Raw genomic sequence first — 23,560 nt, forward strand, 5'->3', positions numbered from 1 at the left:
TACGGTATATATCATAACTATGATGATTAAATATGCTAAAATATTCTCTTATTGGTGCATTCGGGACTCAGCTCTCTCACCAGCGAGTTCCACATTTTAGCTTACTGGTCAGCGTAGAGCCATATGCACCGAGTAAAAGAGACATGTTTGGCTCGCGAGCCATAGCGTTCCGACCCCTGCATTAAAGCATTTATTTTCTTTGTAAAGTTTCAAGTACACAAAAGGATGTTGGATATCTTTTTTCATGTTAAAGTCATCATCTAGCCACTGACCAATATAAGTGGACTGACTTAGATTTCTGACATCTGATGTCCATATGGTAAAACTGGTACTCGGATGATTCACCTAAAGACGTTTCGCCGACGGACGTTTGACAGATGGACAGGTCGCCGAATGGACATTCCACCGAACGGTCATTCGGCCGAAGGGCCGTTCGGCCGAACCTCCGTTCGGCCGATCGGAGGTTTTGCGGAAACGGGATTCGCGCGCTCGCCCCGCCCCCGGATCGTGTGTGTACAAGTTTTTCAACCTCGGCCCGTTAGGATTTTTAATCCGGCCCGCCGCCGGCGTCCAAATTATAGTAAAAATCAATGATTCATTTCCATTTGCCGCTCATCACTCTCAATTTATTAGTCTACTGTCAATGGCAGCCCGGGAATAAGCACTCTTGGGCGGGCATGTCAGCCCGGGAATAAGCACTCTTGGGCGGGCAGATGTAGCAGAACCGAGCCGTGAAATGACAGCAATCAGGTTAAATACATCCTAAAACAGCATTTAATGATCAATACAAATACTGGATCTCTTTGGACATTAGAACCAAGCCCTGGGAAGTGAATTCCTCGGTAAAATGTCGCGATAAGGCAAAAAAAACGTCTATATACGACCATTCGCCAAACGGGTCAAAATGCTCTCAAATTCGGTCAAATCCAGCCGAAAACAGCGTTTAATGATTAAATACAAAGACTAGTATTTGTATATACAATACTAGTATTTGTATTTAATCATTAAACGCATTTTTAGCCGTTTGGCGAATGGTTGTATATAGACGTTTTTTTGCCTTATCGCGACATCATCGCGACATTTTACCGAGGAATTCACTTCCCTGAGCTCGGTTCTAATATCCAAAGAGCTCCAGTATTTGTATTTGATCATTAAATGCTGTTTTATGATGTATTTAACCCAGTGGCGGGCGGTGCATTTTCTGGTAGCGCCTTCAACGTATCAATCCAACCCTCAAAAACTATTTTATGGCTATAAAACCTCTACTGAAGCTACAGCTGCGACACATAAAAAATAATCAATAAATTAATGCACAAAAATGGGGTAAAATCCACTTCCTAGCAGCATTTCATGATTAAATACAAATACTGGAGCTTTTCAGACATTAAAACCAGGCCAGGGGGTGATTTTCCCGGGAAAAGACAGCGATGAATGTCAATGGCGTACGGGCAAACATTGCCCGAAAATGGGGTAAAATCCAGCCGAAAACAGCATTTATTGATTAAATACAAATACTGGAGCTTTTTAGACATCAGAACCGGGCCCGGAGTATCATTTCCCTGGTAAAAAGACAGCGATGAACGTCGACACGTCCATACGTGAAATGACAACAAATGCACTAAAATTAGGTAAAATCCACTTCCTAGCATCATTTATTGATTGAATACAAATACTGGAGCTTTTGAGACATTACAACCAGGCCAGGTGGGTGATTTTTCCCGGGAAAAGACAGCGATGGACGTCAATGGTGAAACGCCAAAAATTAAACTGGGGTAAAATCCACTTCCTAGCAGCATTTTGTGATTAAATACAAACACTGGAGCTTTTCAGATATCAGAACTTGGCCCACAATTGAAATATTATTTAGGAATATATTTTACTCACCAAAAATCCTTTTTACACAATAGCCATCCTCCTTTCTTTCTTCCTTCTTTCCTATCGCCATCGAAGCTAATGATGAAAGTCGAGCCTGTCCTGTCATATTTCCGGCACAGTCCGTTTTGAAAATAACATTAAATCAACACAACAATATACTATTTGCTTCTGGAGCTAAGTTAGCGCGCTGAAAGTGCCCCACACACCATTTTCCCGGCTGTAACAGGCTTGCTAGCTTCGGAGTTGACCGCCCTTTCTTAATGATGTCCATTTTTTTCTGGGAAAAGTCCGTCTTGAAAATAGCTTTGTGAGCAAACAGAATCCATTAGTTTTTGCTTCTGTCGGCCATAGTGGGTGGAGTTTGCGATCTCGGCTGCCTCGGTACTGCTTTGGCCCGCCTACTAGCCAATCATAGTTTGTGAAAGCAATGACATGTCCCAGCCAGCAAAATGCTAACGCCTATGAATAATCATTGTGGGGTTGCCAACTCGAAATCTGATTGGTTAAAAGCAACAGTCTAGTTTAATGCAGCAGAGCCCGCAAGAACTGAGTGTGAAGGCTTTGAGGCAGATCTGATCTGGCAACAAATAATGGCTGAAATGTGATTGGTTAAATGCTTCAATATGAAAACACATCTGGAAGCAGTGCAGCCAGGGGGAAAAGCAATGAAAGGAAGCTTTACAGACCATTTGGAATAATAAGTATTGATGGACAAAATATAACATGATTCAGATATTTCTTAGGCCAGCAGAGAAGGCCTTGAAGGCCCTGACGGCCCGCCACTGGTACATACAAACTCTCACACGACGGCTCAGTGAAACTGCTCATGGCCATTGTTGGCTTTTATTGATGCGTAGACCGTGTTGTTTTACCTTGTTTTGTTGCCGGTCTTTTGGTCGTCGGTCTTTTGGTCGCCCGTTGTCGCGGTCCGGGCGACCATAAGAAGGCCCTGACGGCCCGCCACTGATTTAACCTGATTGCTGTCATTTCACGGCTCGGTTCTGCTACATCTGCCCGCCCAAGAGTGCTTATTCCCGGGCTGACATGCCCGCCCAAGAGTGCTTATTCCCGGGCTGCCATTGACGGTAGACTAATAAATTGAGAGTGATGAGCGACAAAGGGAAATGAATCATTGATTTTTACTATAATTTGGACAACGCCGGCGGCGGGCCGGATTAAAAATCCTAACGGGCCGTATATGGCCCACGGGCCAAGGTTGAAAAACTTGTACACACACGATCCGGGGGCGGGGCGAGCGCGCGAATCCCGTTTCCGCGAAACCTCTGTTCGGCCGAATGACCGTTCGGTGGAACGTCCATTCGGCGACCTGTCCATCTGTCAAACGTCCGTCGGCGAAGCGTCTTTAGGCGAATCATCCGGCCACGGGTAAAACTCATGGCTGATAGATGTATGCTGTCATTGCAGCAGCTAGCAAAGAAACCTCTCCGTTGTAAAGTTTCACCTAAGCATTCCTAGTGCCATGATTCATTTGTACTCAACCCCAGTACAAGGTTTTTCAAAACCATTAACTCATTATCATAGTAGTGGCTACCAATAATAGCCTAGATTCCTCCTGTCGCAGGACAATTTTTAACAATTTCCAAACTCTTAAATAGGACACATTAGTGCAGCCATTTCGAGTGCTACTTTGTAATTCTTTTACTAGTTACGATAAGACTTTACTTGAGGGAATGTTTGCAACACACATTTCACTTCCAACGTACTAAACCTTTCCACTGTTTAGGTGGTGTTTCTGATAGCAGCGGTTCAACAGGTGAAAACGGAGGTACCAGGGGAAAGGGACCCCGTCTGGATGCGGAGCGGCCTTTAGATGGTCATAGTGTGATTGGAGGCTCTATTAACAACAGACAGATGAAGAGACTCCAGGGTGAATTGTCTGAGGTCATACTGACCTTCAGCTCTATTAATGACACCCTGAAGGGTCTTGAACATACTGTACAGAAACATGGCAGCGTTATCACCGATCTGGGTGAGCTAATTTTTAATCAAACTAACTAACACGTACTGTCACTAAAAATGCTGTAACGATCTAAACCTCTAAATAATTGACAGGAAACACAAAGGATAAGATTATCTCTGAATTGGACAAAATACAACAGGACCTGACAGAACACATTGAAGAAAGTCGGGACCGGCTGGATGGGATGGACCAAGATGTTAGACGCTTTGAGAGCACGATGCTCCTAGAAATCGGAGACTGCAAGAGATCGGGTGATGGGCTGGAGAAAAGGCTATCAAAACTTGATGGAGTATGTGGAAGGTTGGATGGAGTCTATGACTCAATCCATAAAATAAAGGAAGGTAATAGCTCATACATTATTTTTATTCTTCTGCCATTGTTGTTGCACCACCAATTCATGGAAGCTTTTACATTGTGTAGACACTCTTTAACATAATTTTGGAGTCCTCTATCATGTTTTGTGACTCTTTCCTTACCACATTTTCAGGACTGAACCAACATGTCTCTAGATTATGGACATGTTTTTTAGGTCTAAACAACACAATCATCCATCATGGAGCCACCCTGGACTTTGTACAGGACAACCAAAATGACATTCAGAGCTGGCTAAAAAACCTAAATGCAAGCTTGAACCATATTTTAAACGATAAGCAGAGTTTCTCCGATCATACCTTACCTGGTAAGATTCTGTTCTCTCCTCTTCCGTTATAAAATACTGAGTACCGTATTTTCACACCTATAAAACGCACTGTTTGATAGGGTGCAGTCTCATTTTTGGGTATATTTTCTGTTTTTGTCAATACATTGGGCGCTTCCCTCAGAAAGGGCGCTAGCATGACACTAGGCTAGCATATGTTATGCTAGCCGCTAGCGTATGTTATGCTAGCCGCTAGCGTATGTTATGCTAGCCGCTAGCATATGTTATGCTATCCGCTAGCATATGGTATGCTAGCCGCTAGCGTGTTTTTTTTTAAGACAGCACGAGTAAAACTAAGTTTGATAATGCTTTATTGAGGTATATAGGTGATATAAAGAGTTCAGTGTTCAACATGCTAGGCTCCACTGTCAGTCAATTTCCGAACATGCATTCGAGATGACACCCCCAAACGATTAAGCACACAAACAATGTTTTGTCTCCCATACAATACAACTACAGAAATTTTCCTTTCTTGGAAAAAAATATTTTTAGACTCGGCAACATCCCTGCTGCCATACAAGGGATCAGCCTATGGTAGAGGATATGTGTGGTACGTAACGGTCCAAAACAGAAATTGGGGAAGCCTTGTTGCGGAAACTGGTAAAGATTGGCAAGCTTGGATGACATACGCGTGCGCAAGAACCATCAGGCCTATGATAAAATTAACCCAGACGATGGGGGGAATACAAATCAGTATTCAGACTGACAAATTAACTTGTGGAAAAAATCCTTGTCTGACGTTTTTCCTAAGTCCATGGGCAGGTGGAGAAGACCCTTTTTACAAATTCTACATTTGTGTCTCAACAACAATGACCAGGTCGATGGAGGCGGTAAGAAAATCGTCAGAGATGGAAACAACCGGATCCGCCATAGTAAAATTAAAATCTGAGATGGTGGTATTAATAGTAATAAAATGTTTTTAATATAACCAAAATTGGGCGGATTTCGCCGACGGGAGAGAGAGACGCACAGAGGGGGTATATGGTAATGATAAATAAATAATTAATGAATAGTAATAGATAAGTAGTCAACATAATAAATACCGTATTTACTCGCATATAAGCCGCCCGTGCGTAGAAGCCGCACCCCGAAAGTTGCCTTGAAATTTTTGAATTTTACAATTTCTCGGATATAAGCCACCCCACTGATTACCAAATTTCACCTCCATATTCATGGTTTTAATAAGGAGTACAAATGTGTTACTTTGAAGGGAAAATCTTATGAAAAATCACAAGTGGTATTTCTGAGATACTGTATGAATCAAAAGCACATTATTAGGGTCAATATCATAAGGAAGTTAATATGCCTGTCTTTGTAAATGCAAAATATCAAATTATTCAATTTGAAAAAAGAAATATCAAATTATTCAATTTGAAAAAAGAAATGTCTATCTTGATGAGAACCCGATTGTAAAGGACCAAATTCAAGATTTAATTTTAATTTGATTCAAATGTATTTTCTTACACTCTTAAACAGTGTTTTGACATCATTAAGAAGATTTCTGTAAAAGTATATATGTATATATCCATGTTGCGTGAGTGACTTTTATTGCGAAGGGCACAAACTTTAAAGCAACAGCTGACACGTGAACCGCGGAGGAGTTTGTTAGTCTTTTAGTATACATCTTAGCACCGGCCGAAGAGGCACAATTGCTCAAGGTGGTTGGATATTTATGGAAACGGACGGAATACAATTAAACAAACTGAAAACCATCAATCAAGAGTTGACCATCTTTCGGCTGGTACGCTACACCGATGCTTTTAAGTTACATATACAGTGGTACCTCTACATCAGGGGTGTCAAACTCATTTCGCATCGTGGGCCACATACGGCCTAGGGAGATGTCAAGTGGGCCGGACCATTAAAATTATACCATGCTCTGCTATAAATAACCAAAATATCAGGTCTTTCCTTTGTTTTGGTGTAAAGAAGCACAGGAACATTAGAAAAATATTGAAATTTAATGAACTATCCTTTTACAAAACATTTCATGAAACACCTCATATTTCCTTAGACAAATGTGCAATTTACTTTTATCATTCACAAATATGCATTGCAACTGATCCCACTGATTGTACAAAGGCACAAAACTTTAATTGGTACTGAAAAATATAGTAATGCACTTTAAGATTAAATGAGACTTTTAAAAGGAATTTTTAAACCACTTACACATATGCATATAAAATCTAAATGTAATCCCTGCGTGCACCTTACAAACTAAGGAGAGTGATTTTAAATGTGTAATGAAGAAAGTATCTGTCTCAGTGATGCGGCTTGTCTTCTACTCTGATGGAAAGAGTGCGCCCCTTAGCGGATAATCCATGAATTGCAGCGAATTAAAAATATTAATTCCATGTCTTTTATGAGTTTTTTCCACTTTCAAATTATCCTGCGGGCCTGATCGAACCTCCTTGGGGGCCGGTTCCGGCCCGCGGGCCGTATGTTTGACACCCCTGCTCTATATACAAGCTTAATTCGTTCCGGGACTGAGCTCATATGTCGAGCTTTTCGTAACTCGAGCGAACGTTTCCCATTGAAATGAATTGAAAACAAATTAATTTGTTCCAACCCTCTGAAAAAACACCAAAAACAGGATATTGGATTGGAAAAAATGTTTTATTTCTTCTAATCCGCCATCTATTAACCAAGTAACACATAACTAGTGGTTTAATAGTAAAATGTGTTTAATAGAACTAAAATTAGACGGATTTCGTGGAGGGTAGAGAGAGGCACATAGAGGGAGGCGTCGGGACTTTCCACGGCAACGCACTCGTAACAGAACAAACAAATTTAAATTAACTTGGATTAATATATACAGACACACTCAAACATACGTTTAATGTAACTTTACACAAAACTTAATTCTAATTCTGTTTTAATTTTTTTTTACCTTTGTTCTCCTGGTTGACTCCACCCGGACGTTCAGCGGGAGTTTTTAAAAGGAACGCATCAAGAGTTGTTTGTTTTTGTCTTCCCTTCAAAATATTTCGAAAATGACGTGCACAAATGTCCTCACAATACGATAACGCGCGACCACTTGCCAGCTTGTCAGGGTGCCTCTTTTCTACAAAATCAGAAAACTCTTGCATCTTCGCTAGTATGTCTTTGATATCCTTTGTAGCCAGGCGGCCACCCTCTTCCACCTACTCCTCGCTACTGAGTTCACGCAACACCTCCAAATGTTCACTCTCCTGGAGCTCAATTAAATCCTGTCATTAGTTCTTCGTGGTGCTCGGTGATTAGATCATTCACATCTGCATCGTTAACCTCCAGCCCCAAGGAATTTCCAAGTGACACGATATCATCCATGACAACGAGCAAACTTTGTGACACGTACCCCACTCATAGTTTTTTCAATTATTTTGCGCTTAATGTTGATTGTCAACGTTCGCCTTTTCTTTGCACAACTCTTCATTCCACCTGTTTGCTTTGGATACATTGTTGTTCACTTTATATTATGCATTGACAAACGGGGGGAAAAACACGGGAAAATGCAAGCTCCACCCAGTGCTCGTAGAGATCTGTTATACACGAAAGAGATGCGGCAAAGTACAGTGCGCTACAACGAAAAACAGCCTCTCATGTCTTGGCCACCTGGCTTTCTCGCATCTCGAAATTTTTCTTGTATGTAGAGATAATTATTAGCTCGAAATTTTCCTCGTATCTCAAGCTGCTCGTATGTAGAGGTGCTCGTATGTAGAGGTACCACTGTATTACAATTTTCTTACCAAAAGTTTAAGATGTGCGAGACAAATTGCTTCTAATGTCGAAATATCTCAATTTTTTTCGATGGTTCATATTACTGCAATAGTTGTCACTTTCGAACAAGAAATAAAAAGAAAAAAATTCAAAGCAGAATTTTGTTTTATTTCATAATCACAAGTACAATTGTTTCCTTTCTGTGTTCTGAAAGGGAGGGTGTTGTTTGCACGTAGACAAATTCAAAAAGGAAGTAACGTAAGCACAACCAGGTAATTTGCCCATAGCGCTATATGTAGTGTTCACCAAGTCTCTGGGTGCAAAAATAGCATACACATTACGCTGGCATCAAGGTTTATATTTTGACGATCGACCGCAAGAACTTCGATCAGCCTTAACTATTGTGGTATGGTGACATGGTAAACGCTATGGTCAGAGCACGTACCTACGGTAACATGGCGGCACCCTGAGCGAGCAATAGCAGACACTAGTAAGTGTACTCACATCTGGCCAGTCTGGGCACGTTCAACTACAGTAAGATGGCCATGCCCCGATTGAGCAGTGACGGGAACGTGAGTTTTTTCACATTTTCTACAAGATACGTTTGCACTTTTTTTTGCATGTCGTGTTTTTATGCGCATATAAGCCGTACCCTCGATACAGTCATCATTTATTTGTCGGACAAAAGCGGCTTATATGAGAGTAAATACGGTAAGTAGTAGTCAACATGGGTAAATGGTACAGTGTGACTAAAGTAGCTACCAATAAGTCTTGATCAGGTCCGAGGTGCAAAACTCGAGTTGAGTTGGGTGACAGCTCTTGGGAAGAAACAGTCCTTGAGTCTCTTTGTCTTGGCTGTTATGGCTCTGTAGCACCTTCCAGAGGGCTGCAGGTTGAAGTGGTGGAAACTGGGATGTGTATTGTCTTTTATGATGCTCTCTGCCCTTCTAAGCCACCTGTTGATGTTTTGGTATGTAGGGAGAATTCGGGGTACCACGGGAAAACGAGTAAATTCCACACAGGGAGGTCTGAACCTGGGATTGAAGCCGCGATCTCAGAACTGTGGGGCCAACTCACTAACCACTCGGGAAACGGGCCGCCCCACATTGAATTCTGTTTTCCCAAATAGTCATTCTAAGTGCAGTAAATAAAACGTATGACAAACGGACAACAGTTTTGACCAGGGACAAAGTCAATTTATTGTACAATGTCTTAAGTGAAATTAATGGTATCCTTAGTTCTATTGCCCAAGTTAGTACACTTATGCTTCACCATATATAGTGGTACCTTGAGATACGAGCTTAATGTCCCACCGGGACTGAGCTCGAATGTCGATTTACTCGTCTCAAATCAACGTTTCCCATTGAAATGAACTAAAAACATTAATTCGTTCCAACCCTGCGAAAAAAACACCCAAAAAAAACAGGATATTGGAATGGAAAAACATTTTTTATTTGTTCTAATTCGCCATCTATTAACAGATTAACAAATAACTAATGGTTATGAGGAGGAGAGGAGAGGGTGACAGAGAGAGAGACTTTTTGCACGGCAACGCGCTCGTAACATAAACAAATTTAAATGAACTTGGATTACGATACAGACACACTCTACAATAAATTTAATCTAATTTTACACTAAACTTAATCCTAACTTTGTTTTACATTTTTGTACCTTTCTTCTCCTGGGTTGGCTTTATTTGCCCCGCCTCCAGTCCCGCTGCAGTTTTTAAAAGGAACCTATCGAGGGCTGTTTGCCTTTGTCTTCCCTTCAAAATATTCTGAAAATGATGCAAACAAATGTCCTCACTATAGGATAACGCCCGACCACTTGCCAACGGGACGTAGTACATGCCTCTCGTATTGTCAAGCAAGCTCCGCCATGCGTATACCATTCTACACTGACTAACAGGGAAAAGAAACACTGAAAAAAATGCAACGCTCCGCCCAGTGCTCGTAGAGACATTTACACGAGGGAGTTGCGGCGAGATGATGTTCTTATAAGCAGCCTCTCAAGTGGGCTGTATGGTTGTATATAAAAATTTGTCTCGTATCTCAAGGTAAATATTTGCTCAGAATTTTACACGTATCTCAAATTGCTCGTATGTCAAGGTATTACTGTTGTGCTTTTCAACCATTTAGCCAATAATACTTAAATCGTAAATAAATGTTTCACTTTATTCTATCCCAATACCATTTTTAATGGACAAAATATAATAAAACACTTGAAATCACATTTTTTAAGGAATATTGTTCTTGAGGCTTTTATTGAGTTCCTACAAAACAATAAACTTGAAAAGGCAAGTTGATGCAGAAAAAGTATCCTTCAGTTCAAGGAAAACTCAGGCAGATATGTTGATTAATTTTTGGAAATACTCCAACTCCCTTCCACTGCTAACATTTATAATGGGTTCATTGAAAACTCTCATTTGCTTGCAAGTGTAAATATCAATGTTGGTCCATGTGTACAGTATGCATGCTATTGAAAAGTGCTACATTTTCCAATATGTGTTTTGAAAAGCCATTGATTTTTTTTGATATTTTTTAGGAAATGCCCAAGTAGGGGCGGCCCGGCCGAGTCGTTAGCGCATCGGCCTCACCGTTCTAGGGGTTGAGGGTTCCATCCCAGGTCAGTCCTCATTATGTGGGGTTTCCATGTTCTTCCAGGGCTTGCGTGGGTTTTCTCCGGGTACTCCGATTTCATCCTACATCCCAAAAACATGCATGTAGGCTGGTTGAACACTCTAAATAGCTCCTAAGAGCATGAATTGTTGTCCGTCTCCTTGTGCCCTGCGATTGCCTGGCCATCAGTTCAGGGTTTCCCCCACCAGGTGCCCGAAGTCAACTGGGATAGGCTCCAGCACTCCCTGCGACCCTTGTGAGGATAAACGGCAAAGAAAATGAATGAATGTCCAAGTAAAAGAAAAGGTTTCCACCCATTCCTATTATCTCTATTCAAATCGGGGGCCATTTAGGGGGGATCTTTAATTTTACCAAAGCACCTGAAGTCACTACTGGCTAATTTTCCGAAATTAGCATTCAAATGAGTTTTAAATCTTAAATGCCTTATATTTCACTTGATAACAGAAGAGGAATCACGAGTAGGGGAAAACAGCATATCAACCTAAAATTACTTATCAACGTACTGTGACCTTCATTAACTCTGCATAAGAAGACAACATATAGTATGGTATATATATATATATACATATACATATGAATACATATAGTATGGTAATATTACAGGCCGTCCTGATCATCCAGGAGAGAGAGGACTCAATGGGTTGCCTGGTCCCCAAGGACCACCAGGACCTCCGGGGAAACATGGAGAAAGTGGAAGACGTGGGCTACCAGGTATAAATAACATTTACATCTTTAAATAGAGGTCGTAATTTAATGTATTAAGATCGTCTGGTTGTATTATAGCAGCCGGTATTTCAATGTAGGAATTGACCAGCTCTTTTTCTTGAAACTTTTTTTTTTCAAAATTCACCCAAAGTATTTTGTTTCATTTGTTTACAGCCTAATCATTTTCATTTGGATTTCAGTGTGGGCTCTAACCAACAAAACACCTTTTTTGTAAGCTTATGGTTGGTTGTGATAAAAATGCTTCATCTTGACCATTTCAGATGGCATATATTGTCAGAATCCATCAATATAACAATAAATAGCATGGTGACTACAGTAGTCATACCTTTCGATCCGGGCTTAATGCGTTCCGGGACGGAGCTCGTATGTCGATTCACTCGTATCTCAAATCAACATTTCCCATAGGAATGAACTACTGTATTTTCACGACTATTCGGCGCATCGTATTTTTAGCCGCAGTGTCAGTAACGAGTGATATTTCTGTATTTTAAACACACAAAGCACGCACCGTTTTTTTAGACGCATATATATTATATATGGATGAACATCGAAACGCAATAGCGCTGGCTACCGGAAGCAGCCTATTTCCGGGTTCCGGTGCGCAGTGACTGCTGGGAAATATAGTTCTTACACGCTACACCCACGCGCTAAAAACATGTTTTTAAAAAGGCAACAGAAGCAAAACTGAGTTCGGTTGTACTTTATTTAGACATTTTACAACTTACTCACGTCATCATCACCCACAAATCCATCAAAGTCCTCATTTTCTGTGTCCGAATTAAACAATTGCCCAAATGAGTCTTCCGGGTCCAGCAATTGTAGTTCTCAAGCCTCCGGGAATGACGGCAAGCTCAGAGTTTATAACTATAATATACATATAGTTCGCAGTCTACCTTTGAATGCTCCGTTGATGCCAACATCTAGCGGCAGGATTTCTTTTGTAAATATAGCCGAAATGATGACGAGCACCAAATTAGTGTCCTCGTGCGACGTCATACTGGGTGTATTGAAGAACTGGGTGTATTAAGAACTCGATATCCCAGCAGTCACTGCGCAGTAATTTATCTACGGGAAATAGTAGAGTCGGGGGCTGCTTGCCGTAGTTGTCCTATCGACTGATTTATTTGATTTTATCGTGATAACAATTTTAGTATTGTTCCATATATAAGGCGCCCTGTCTATTTTGGAGAAAATTTTAGACTTATGTGCGCCTTATAGTCGTGAAAATACGGTAAATACAAATTAATTCGTTCTCAACCTCTGAAAAAAAACACGGATAAAAGAATATTGGAATGGAAAAACATTTTTATTTGTTCTAATTCGCCATTTATTAACAGAGTAATAAATAACTAGTGGTTATGATGTTTGATAGTACTAAAATTAGACGGATTTCGTGGAGGGGAGAGAGAAAGGGCGAGAGCGAGAGACTTTTGCACGGCAACATAACATAAACAAATTTAAATGAACTTGGATTATGATACAGACACACTCAAGTGTTAAATTTAATCTAACCTTATTCTAAACTTAATTCTAATATTGTTTTAAATTTTTATACCTTTCTTCTCCTGGGATGGCTCTATTTGCCCCGCCTTCACCCTGACTTTCACCTGCCATCTTTAAAAGGAACCTATCGAAGGTTGTTTGCTTTTGTCTTCCCTTCAAAATATTCTGAAAATGATGCACGCAAATGTCCTCACAATAGGATAACGCAAGACAACTTGCTAACGGGAAGTAGTATACTCTTCTCGTATTGGCGAGCAAGCTCCGCCACACGTACACCATTCTGCAATGACTAACGGGGGGAAACACTGAATGAAAAAAAAATATTCGTTGGAATTCACCATCTAGTAACAGAGTAACAAATAACTAGTGGTTATGATGTTTAATCATAAAATGAGGCATTTTTCAATATAACCGGGAGTTCATGGATGGGAGAGAGGGAGAGCGAGAGAGAGCGAGAGAGCGAGACTTGACGTATGCGCTCGTAACGCAACATAAACTTTCAATTTAACTTCATACGTTACACTAAATTTAAACCTTCTTGTGCAATAACCAAGGCAAAGAGGTTAATATATTACGCCGGGGCTTTCAAGGCAAACTTCCTGCTTCTCCATACGTATTGGCAAGCCGAGCTCAGTCACACGTACACTACTCGTGTTTTTCGATTATTTTGTGCTTAATATCGATTGTCATCATTCGCCTTTTCTTCGCACTACCCTTCATTGCACCCTTGCTTTGGACCCATTGTGTTTTCTTTAATTCTACACTAAATAATGCAAAAATAAAAAAACACGGAAAAATGCAGCTCCGTCACGTGTACACTACTCATGGGAAAAAATGCAATGCCCCATCCAGTCCTCGTAGAGATCATCTATACACGGGGCAGATGCGGCAATAAAGACAGTGCGCTGAAATCATAAGCAGCCTCTTGCGGCCTAGCCACTTCATATCTCAAAATTTGTCTCGTATCTCAAGGGAAAAAATGCCTTGGTAAATAAAATCACCATTTAGAAACTGCATTTTCTATTTTCTTGGGTTGTCTCTGTATCATACTAAAATTGGTTTGATGATCTGGAACCAAATGCTTTTTCACGGCACTCTAAGTCAAAGCATTCAAGCATCTACAAATCTGTCAAAGTCCTCATCTTCTGTATCCAACATAAAGAGTTTGGCCAAGTGAGCGAGTTCGCCATCCCACACACTTGGTTCCCTCTCACTGTAAAATGTTCCATAGAAGTGATTTTAGTGAAAGTTCGAACTACACTGCTAGGCGGCACTTTAGCCCAGATATCATCAAGTTATTTTCAACTCGTTGCTGCCTGCCAGTCTTTGTATAACAATCTTTGGCATCGGACATCCATGTGTTATATAAAATAACAGTGAGTAGACTTTGAAAATGTCTTTTCTGTGAGTTGCAAATATATAGTTCTAATTTTTACACATTGTGTATTTTCAGGATTACCAGGTGCTGATGCTCATTTATCCAAATTGTCCTTCTCTGCTGCACTTACTGTCCCCATGGACAAAGTGGGAACCATCGTATTTGACAAGATCTTTGTTAACGAAGGCGACTTCTATGACCCAAAAACTGGTAATCATAATCATCAGAAAGAGATTATTGTCTCTAGACATATCACTCTTATTTACTTTGAATTGTTTGCAGTAATCAAATGTAAATCTCTTCCTCTTAGGTATTTTCACTGCCCCAGTTGATGGACACTACTTTTTCAGCGCCATCCTAACAGGCCACAAGAATGTGAAAATAGAGGCAGTCCTATCCAAATCCAACTATGGCATGGCCCGCGTTGATTCGGGTGGCTATCAGCCTGAGGGTCTGGAGAACAATCCTGTGGCGGAAGTTAAAACTTCTCCAGGCTCTCTAGCTGTTTTCAATATCATCTTGCCCCTGCAGATTCGGGACACAGTCTGCATTGACTTGGTAATGGGAAAACTGGCCCACTCTGTGGAACCACTTACCATCTTTAGTGGGATGCTGCTCTATGAAGATATGCAGCTCCCTGCTAATGTCTAAAAAACCTAAACCACTAAATGAGAAAATCAGAGTACGTGAATCTGCAAATGACTTAAGACAAGCCCACATGAGGCAGCACCAAAACAGTGATATCACATTAGTATATAGAAGTGACCAGGAACATTTCTTTGAAAAAGTATTTGATCATCTGACAAGAAATTTGTTTGGAACATACATTTGATATCATGGTCTTCCAAGTTACACTTAGTGTGTTCTCATAAATTGCATGTTTGTTTACATCGCCCAATGTTTTTTTAATTCATTTACTTGGCATTTGATCAACTATTAAAAGAAAATAGAAAAAGATATTTCATTTTGTTATCTACAATTGGTTGCTCAAATCTTTCATGTTAGAGCACATTAAAGACTGTCTTAGAAAAGAGTACAATTACTTTTTTCAAAAATGTTTTTTTTGTCTAAAACAGAATGAAATGTATTAAAATTTTAAATATTTAATGCCAAAAACCATGTCAAATTCATTCTTTTGTATTGGTTTGATATTTTTGACAGGAAAAGATTGAACACATTTGCACACAATGCTAGTGCATGCCAAAACACGATCACATTTTGAGGGTTATCATTTAAAATATTGAGCATTATCATATTAATCTCTCTTTTCAACCTTCTGTGAACTGAAACAAGTTTATCACTAGTACATGTCCATTCTATTTGAAGTGGTAGGGGGCCAGCAAATGAACATAGAACATGTTTTACTGCCATCCCTCCCACCTTAAATGAATCAGACATCTACGGTCATGAATGTTTAGTGACTTCCTGTTGATTTAGGGGAATTTCCAGGTCACTTGGTGCTTTTTTGGTGCATGTACAGGTCAAATCTTAAGGACGTTGGGGTACTGAACAGGAAGTGATCCAAATGCTCTGGTTTCAGTACCATTAACAGCACTAAAAGTCAAATTTATTTTGACAGGGGGTAGCGAATGAACGTTCAATCACCCTATTCCGTTAAAAATGAATTGGACACCAAGTGCCGTCAGAGGCAGCCACTGAGTTAACTTAGACACTATTTTCATTGAAAAAGTTGCTAGCACATGTTGGTTCCTTTTTTTAAATTTTTTTTATTTATTTTTTTAACTTTGACACTTGTATCAGACGATGTATGAATTCTTGGCAGGAGCAAATCGATAACCAAAGCATCAAAGTTTCGATATACTGTCACACCCCTACTTCTAATATTGGCTCAAAGATTCTGAATTCACACCATTCCCAACATAAATGTATGGAACAATTCATTTTCCACTTCCACATCCCAAAATCATGTATGGTAGGCTTGTTGAACACACTAAATCAGTGTTTCCCACCCACTGGAGTGCAGCGAGAAATTACAAAAAGTCATACATTGTAATATTCCTAGAGAAATATCTATATTATGAAATAAAAATTGAACTATTGCGAGAATAAAATCAAACTAAGACAAACACTAAATCATAGATGTACTACCCTATTTACTAGCATATAAGCCGCATTTGTCAGGCAAAAACATTATAGTATCTGAATTGAGGGTACAGCTTATATCCGCATACAAAGACAATATGCAAGAAACTGCAAGGTGACAAAGACGAAACACCATAAAGCCATGACGCAAGACAATGTGGCTGATACGGTGATTTATTTCAAAATAGAGTAAAGATTAACAGATAAAATGCCAAACAACATTTATTTTGAGGTTTATGAATGAAATTCAAGAAAAATAAAACGTATCTTGCATATAAGGTGAAAAAACTTACTTGTGCTTGCCACCGCTTGCTCATGGCGTCACCAGCCCACAGCAGTTATTAACGTGCTCTGAATGGACAGACGCGAATAGCCTTGATAGATTTGTAGCGTTTATCATGTCAGCAAATCCCAGTAGTATTTAAGGCTGATCGAAGGTCTTGCGGTCGATCGTTAAAATATCAGCCTTGATACCTGCGTAATGTGTATCTCATGCTATTATTGCACCCAGAGACTTGGTGAACACTATACCGGTACGGACACACTTCCTGGTTGTGCTTACGTTACTTCCTTTCTGAAAGGAAATTGTACATTTGTGATTATGAAATAAAACAAAAGTCCACTTTGATTTTTTTTCTTTTTATTTCTTGTTCGAAAGTGACAACTATTGCAGTAATATGAACCATCGAAAAAAATCAAGATATCAAGACTTTAGAAGCAATTTGGCCACCACTACATCTTAAACTTCAGGTAAGAAAAAGAAAAAGCACCAGGTTCTCATCGAGATAGACTTGTTTCTTTTTTCTAATTGAATAATTTTATATTTTGCATTTACCAAGACGGCATACTAGCTTCCTTATTACCCTAATAATGTGCTTTTGATTCATAGTTTCTCAGAAATACCATGTATGATGATTTTTCTTAAGATTTTCCCTTCAAAGTAACACATTTGTACTCTATTAAAACCATGAATATGGAGGTGAAAATTGTGAATCACGGGGCAGCTTATACGCGAGAAATGGTAAAATTCAACAATTTAAAGGCAATTTTAAGGGTGCGTCTTATACGCGGGGCAGCTTAAATGCGAGTAAATACGGTAAATGTTTGCCATTGAGACATCGATAAGAGCATGCAGAAATAGAGAGAAGAAACGCTGCTTTTCACTTACAAGAACAACAGTCGCTGAGAACTGCCTGTCACAATTCCCAAACGGCGTTACTTTTCTATTGTCCTTTTTTATTACATTGGGGTGCCCTGATTACACGGACGTTCCAATTCTAAAGGGAGGAGTGGATAAAACAATTGAGACTTCTGAATGAGAACAGCAAAGGCAACGTTGAAGTCAAACATAATATAGAAAAGAAAAATTCTAAACATTTTTTTTCTTAGTTCCCACATCTGTACATTTCTGCCTTGCCGTGAGTGGAACTAATGGGCGACCTTAAATATGTGAAAATGTAATCAATAGGAAACATTTACCGTATTTTCACGACTATAAGGCGCGCATAAAAGTCAAAAATATTCTCCAAAATAGATGGGCGCCGTATAATCCAGTGCGCTTTATATATGGACCAATACTAAAATTGTTATCACGATAAAATAAATCAGTCGATAGGACAACTACGGAAACCAGCCCCCGACTACTATTTTCCCGTAGATAAAGTACTGCGCAGTAACTGCTGGGATATAGAGTTCTTAATACACCCAGTTCTTCAATACAGTTAGTATGATGGCGACCACACTAATTTGGTGCTGGCCGTCATTTCGGCTGTATTTACAAAAGAAATCCTGCTGGTAAATGTTGGCATCAACAGAGCATTCAAAGCTAGACTGTGAACTACAACCGCGGGACCCAGCGTTTTGGAAGACTCATTTGGGCAATTGTTTAATTCGGACACAGAAAATGAGGACTTTGATGGATTTGTGGGTGATGATGACGTGAGTAAGTTGTAAAATGTCTAAATAAAGTACAACCGAACTCAGTTTTGCTTCTGTTGCCTTTTTAAAAACATGTTTTTAGCGCGTGGGTGTAGCGCGCAAGAACTATATTTCCCAGCAGTCACTGCGCACCGGAACCCGGAAATAAGCTGCTTCCGGTAGCCAGCGCTATTGCGTTTCGATGTTCATCCATTTATAATATATATGCGTCTAATGAAATGGTGCGTGTTTTGTGCGTCTAAAATACAGAAATAGCACTCGTTACTGACACTGCGGCGTAAAATACGATGCGCCAAATAGTCGTGAAAATACGGTACTTAAGGATACTAATGATTTGGTCATTAACACAAAATTAAAACATGCTTTTGCTGTGCAGAGCAGTGCAAATGATCAATAAAGCTTACTTTTCATCTTCATAAAGGACTTCATCAATGAGTACATCATTGTCCTCAACTGGGATGTCCTGACATAATTGCTCTTTGTAGGCTAACGCAATGGTGTGAGGCTTTCCTTTGGGGTGCTGGAAGCAGCGCTCCAGATACGTGTCGTAGAAACCCTTTCCTCTGCCCAGACGCTTTCCCAATAGATCAAAGCCCAGACCTGGCATCAAGATGAGATCCAGACCCCCTGGAAAAGGTTCAATCCAAATGAGATTTCAAGTTTATTACACTGGGAAAAAAACCCAAAGTAGTTTAAAAATTAAAGACGTGAGGCAGCATTTTTCCCTACCAGAAAGATATGATTGTTGGTTTTCAGCATAACACATGTAATATATATTACTGAATCAAAACCATGCACTAAAAGTGGTTGTGGCTATGTTAAATAACATTGTGATTAAAGGTTGACCGATATATGGACTTTATCCAACATCAGTTGAAATCCAAACAAAAAAAGTCATTATGATCAGGCAGTCTGCAACACTAACCTACAACGAGACACTTCTTTTGAAACACAACGATTTTTATTATTTTAGCAAAAAAGAATATGCAATGTAAATTTAGATTCTTAAGGTCTTTGCTGAGTTATCTCTCAGAGGCAACGAGAGTAAGTAATAGTCAGTGAATGTATAGTCTTTCAAAAAGTTGCGCCGAGCAGCTGATTTGCTAAACAATAGGCTTAACATACATCCAAATTGGGAAATTCTTAGGTCAAAGTTATTGTGGGATAGACTGGCCAACTGGCTTAATAATTGTTTGTTATGATCGTAAAATGTAAGATAGACTGGTCAAACTGGTTTTACAATTGTCTGGTAAGATCGTGGAATGTAAGATAGGCTAACTAGCTGGCCCTGCATTTGTTTGCTTGTATTGTGCGATGTGGCAAACTCGGTTTGCAATTCTTTGCTTGTATTGTGCGATGTGGCAAACTCGGTTTGCAATTGTTTGTTCGGATCGCACAATGTAAGATAGGCTGCGGCAGTTTGTGTGAGCTATAAAAATATTGTGTTTGCATACAACTTAGCCCTGCAAATGTCTAACCATATCAGCGTAAAAGTTTGTTTACATAAACTTTGTCCTACATCGCTGTCTTAGAAATATTACCCTGTTTTCCTATATAAAGACTGACCCACTGTTCATTCGGAGAGAGAGTTGCAAGGACAACAGACTGTGAGCGTGTTCGCAGCTGTTTGAGCTCTCTCCATCCATCCTGCAGTCCGGTAATAAACCTATTTCTTATTAAATTGATCTCACTTTTTCTTAACCTGTTCCTGAAGTTGTCTTTTCAGATCCATCAGTTATAATTGGCTTGCAAACGTGGAAATAAAATTTAGTCTTTTTTTTAAAGGTCAGCTCTCGGGCGACCGGAACAAGTGTCAAGTAACCCTGATAAAGTCACTTTATGGAAAACATAAGAATTGGGAATCGCAACTTGTTTGCGTATAAAATGTAGCGACTCACTGTGGACATACGTGAGCATTTAGCGAAAGCAAGCACTGCCGTCCCTGCTCCACGTCTTATTTGATGCCGAGTGGGGATTTTGAGGAGTTGTGGCTGTGTGTGCTACAGCCGCCATGCGATTGCTGCTCACACAAGCTCTACATTAGTGCGCCAGACACTAGGACCCCAAAAAAATCCAGAGCTACACTGTACCTGCTCTAATGTGCTAAAGTTACGCCATCATAGATTTCTTACATAACTGCCTAATTACCACGGCATAGTGAACAGTTGTATGCACTTTCCAATGGTAGCATTAGCTAATGGTATCGTCGCAATTAAACGCTACACAAAATTATTGCAATGTAGCCCAGTTTCTTCCAAAGCTATAAACTTAAATTCAGTGCCAGCAGTGGAAATTAAGTACCATACTGTATTTAATTTCATGTAGTGGTATCTTTGATTCTGTTATGATCAGTGATATGTTCGTCAATGATACATGATGTCTAGATGTTTGAAATAAAATGTTTCACTGTTATCATTTTTCAGAGGTTGCTGTTTGATTTGTTTAATATGGGGGTAGAATTTAAAAAACTTGAAATTGTCAAATGAGCGCTTTTTAAATAGTAGGTCATAATCACTTAGTAACATGCTTTTTGTTTATAACTTTGGCTGCACAAGATTTTGTAAACACATCCACTACAATTAGTAGCAATTCCATTGGTATCAAGCTATTTTTTTAAAGTTCCTTTGATCACCAAGTCTGTTTTGTAAGAATAAATTAAGTATATCGGCTTTAGATATTAGTCTCTGTCTTTAAAAATCCCATATCGGTCGACCTCTAAACTGTGAAGCATTGATTATTTAATTGACAAATGTATAATTTCATTGACAAATTTATAATTTCATTTGCTATCTTAAAAACCAAAATTTAAAATGAAAAAAGCACACTGATTAGCCAACAGTCTACCTGCAGAAAACGCATCTTCTCTGCTCTTATCATCTTTAGCAGGCTGTAGGATATTCCAAGATGTTTTGGGTAGTGTGGCCATGTCCTCCATACTATTGAGTTTTAGCATGTCCATGTGGTTGCTGTTCTGCTCATATCTGGGGACGAAGCAGCTTTTACCTACTTTAAATATATTTTTCATGATTTCCTCGGTACAAACTTCATCATTCATGCTGAGGAACACAGCAATACGTTTAGCAGCCACATACTTCGGATGTCTGATGAGCTGAAAGAAAGAGACAACGAAGGGCAATTAGAGAATGAAAGGGTAGCAGTGAATCCTGGAAAAAAATGATGTAATCACCGATCTCGGTGGATGTTCATTCGGTTGTGAATTGTGAAAATAATGCAAATAATCAGCCACTAAAGGCAAGCGGTGCGACCAGAGACACCTGTATGCGGTATAATAACTAATTAGGAAAAAAAATAAAAAATTAAAAATAAAAATACGCACGCGCGCGCACGCACGCACGCACGCACGCACGCACGCACGCACGCACGCACGCACGCACGCACGCACGCACGCACGCACGCACGCACGCACGCACGCACGCACGCACGCACGCACGCACGCACGCACGCACGCACGCACGCACGCACGCACGCACGCACGCACGCACGCACGCACGCACGCACGCACGCACGCACGCACGCACGCACGCACGCACGCACGCACGCACGCACGCACGCACGCACGCACGCACGCACGCACGCACGCACGCACGCACGCACGCACGCACGCACGCACGCACGCACGCACGCACGCACGCACGCACGCACGCACGCACGCACGCACGCACGCACGCACGCACGCACGCACGCACGCACGCACGCACGCACGCACGCACGCACGCACGCACGCACGCACGCACGCACGCACGCACGCACGCACGCACGCACGCACGCACGCACGCACGCACGCACGCACGCACGCACGCACGCACGCACGCACGCACGCACGCACGCACGCACGCACGCACGCACGCACGCACGCACGCACGCACGCACGCACGCACGCACGCACGCACGCACGCACGCACGCACGCACGCACGCACGCACGCACGCACGCACGCACGCACGCACGCACGCACGCACGCACGCACGCACGCACGCACGCACGCACGCACGCACGCACGCACGCACGCACGCACGCACGCACGCACGCACGCACGCACGCACGCACGCACGCACGCACGCACGCACGCACGCACGCACGCACGCACGCACGCACGCACGCACGCACGCACGCACGCACGCACGCACACACACACACACACACACACACACACACACACATATATATGTGGGAATTTTAAAATGAGATATCTTGAACAATTACTCAATTTTAAAGGTATACTGTTTCCCATTAGTATTCGCCTTACCTTATAGAACAGGGGTCGGGAACCTTTTTGACGAAGAGAGCCACAAACAATTAATATTTTCCAATGTTATTCCTTGTGAGCCATACTACGAATTTAAGTGTCAGAATACATACATGTAAACGAGTGCCTTTTCAATTTTTTTTTGTAATTTCACCACTTTTAAAGTGGAAAAAAATGAATATTTTTTAAAAGTTTCTTATGCTGTTGCTAATCAATGAGAGGATGCATTCCAGAAGTCTACTGCAAAAAAAAGAAGATTAAAGCAGTTCTAAATATAATATCTCAGTTCTATCACCAGCGATTTCCATATTTTAGCTCACAGGTTAGCGAAGAGCCAGATGCACCCATCAAAAGAGCCACATGTGGCTCCCGAGCCATAGGTTCCCTACCCCTGTTATAGAACCAGTTTGAAAAGTATTAGTGGAGGATGACATTCACTTACCTTTTGGCAAACAATTACTGACTGTCGGTTTTTCTCCTGTTCACTTAATAGTGCGAGCCGGCGCTTTATTTCTTTTCTAAGCGTTTGTTTAGCTGCTCGCGGGGCGGCCATTATTTCGTTTTAAAAACAAAAACGGTGCTCTTTGTATATGCCTAACTTATCTGCAACAGAAAGCGTTTTTGTCTCATTAAATATTAACTGTCAACAAGTGATAAGGGGAATTGGAAAGTGGACCGTAGATATCTCATAGATGACTAGATGTCGAAAGCGCGTTGTGGGCCAACGCAAGCGAACGTCGTCTCTAGAAGGCATT

General features: G+C 40.8%; 2 protein-coding genes across 7 annotated transcripts in view; one reads left to right on the top strand and one right to left on the bottom strand.

Moving 5' to 3' along the window:
* The window catches only part of LOC144067845 (EMILIN-1-A-like), a 56,834-nt gene extending 39,655 nt beyond the window's left edge, over nucleotides 1-17,179 (top strand). For 3 of the 5 annotated variants that reach the window (XM_077591863.1, XM_077591853.1, XM_077591873.1), the window contains 6 exons: nucleotides 3,620-3,865; nucleotides 3,949-4,197; nucleotides 4,344-4,535; nucleotides 11,495-11,602; nucleotides 14,574-14,708; nucleotides 14,809-17,179. In XM_077591863.1, coding sequence (XP_077447989.1) covers nucleotides 3,620-3,865; nucleotides 3,949-4,197; nucleotides 4,344-4,535; nucleotides 11,495-11,602; nucleotides 14,574-14,708; nucleotides 14,809-15,149 — 1,271 coding nt within the window. In that variant the 3' untranslated portion in view covers nucleotides 15,150-17,179. Of the gene's footprint in view, nucleotides 1-3,619; nucleotides 3,866-3,948; nucleotides 4,198-4,343; nucleotides 4,536-10,796; nucleotides 11,149-11,494; nucleotides 11,603-14,573; nucleotides 14,709-14,808 lie in introns of those variants that run through there. The other 2 variants (XM_077591890.1, XM_077591882.1) reach the window with 2 other exon arrangements.
* Nucleotides 1-23,485, bottom strand: part of mthfs (5,10-methenyltetrahydrofolate synthetase (5-formyltetrahydrofolate cyclo-ligase)) — a 51,680-nt gene extending 28,195 nt beyond the window's left edge. The window contains exons 1-4 of one of the 2 annotated variants that reach the window (XM_077591970.1): nucleotides 23,248-23,485; nucleotides 21,384-21,648; nucleotides 18,944-19,166; nucleotides 8,480-11,123 (exon numbers count right to left, since the gene is read on the bottom strand). In XM_077591970.1, the coding sequence (XP_077448096.1) occupies nucleotides 11,090-11,123; nucleotides 18,944-19,166; nucleotides 21,384-21,648; nucleotides 23,248-23,358 (633 nt within the window). In that variant the 5' untranslated portion in view covers nucleotides 23,359-23,485 and the 3' untranslated portion in view covers nucleotides 8,480-11,089. Of the gene's footprint in view, nucleotides 1-8,479; nucleotides 11,124-18,943; nucleotides 19,167-21,383; nucleotides 21,649-23,247 lie in introns of those variants that run through there. The other variant, XM_077591959.1, reaches the window with a different exon arrangement.
* Nucleotides 23,486-23,560: the final 75 nt, after the last annotated feature.

The sequence above is a fragment of the Stigmatopora argus genome, chromosome 2 (assembly GCF_051989625.1).
Source record: "Stigmatopora argus isolate UIUO_Sarg chromosome 2, RoL_Sarg_1.0, whole genome shotgun sequence".
NCBI lineage: Eukaryota > Metazoa > Chordata > Actinopteri > Syngnathiformes > Syngnathidae > Stigmatopora > Stigmatopora argus.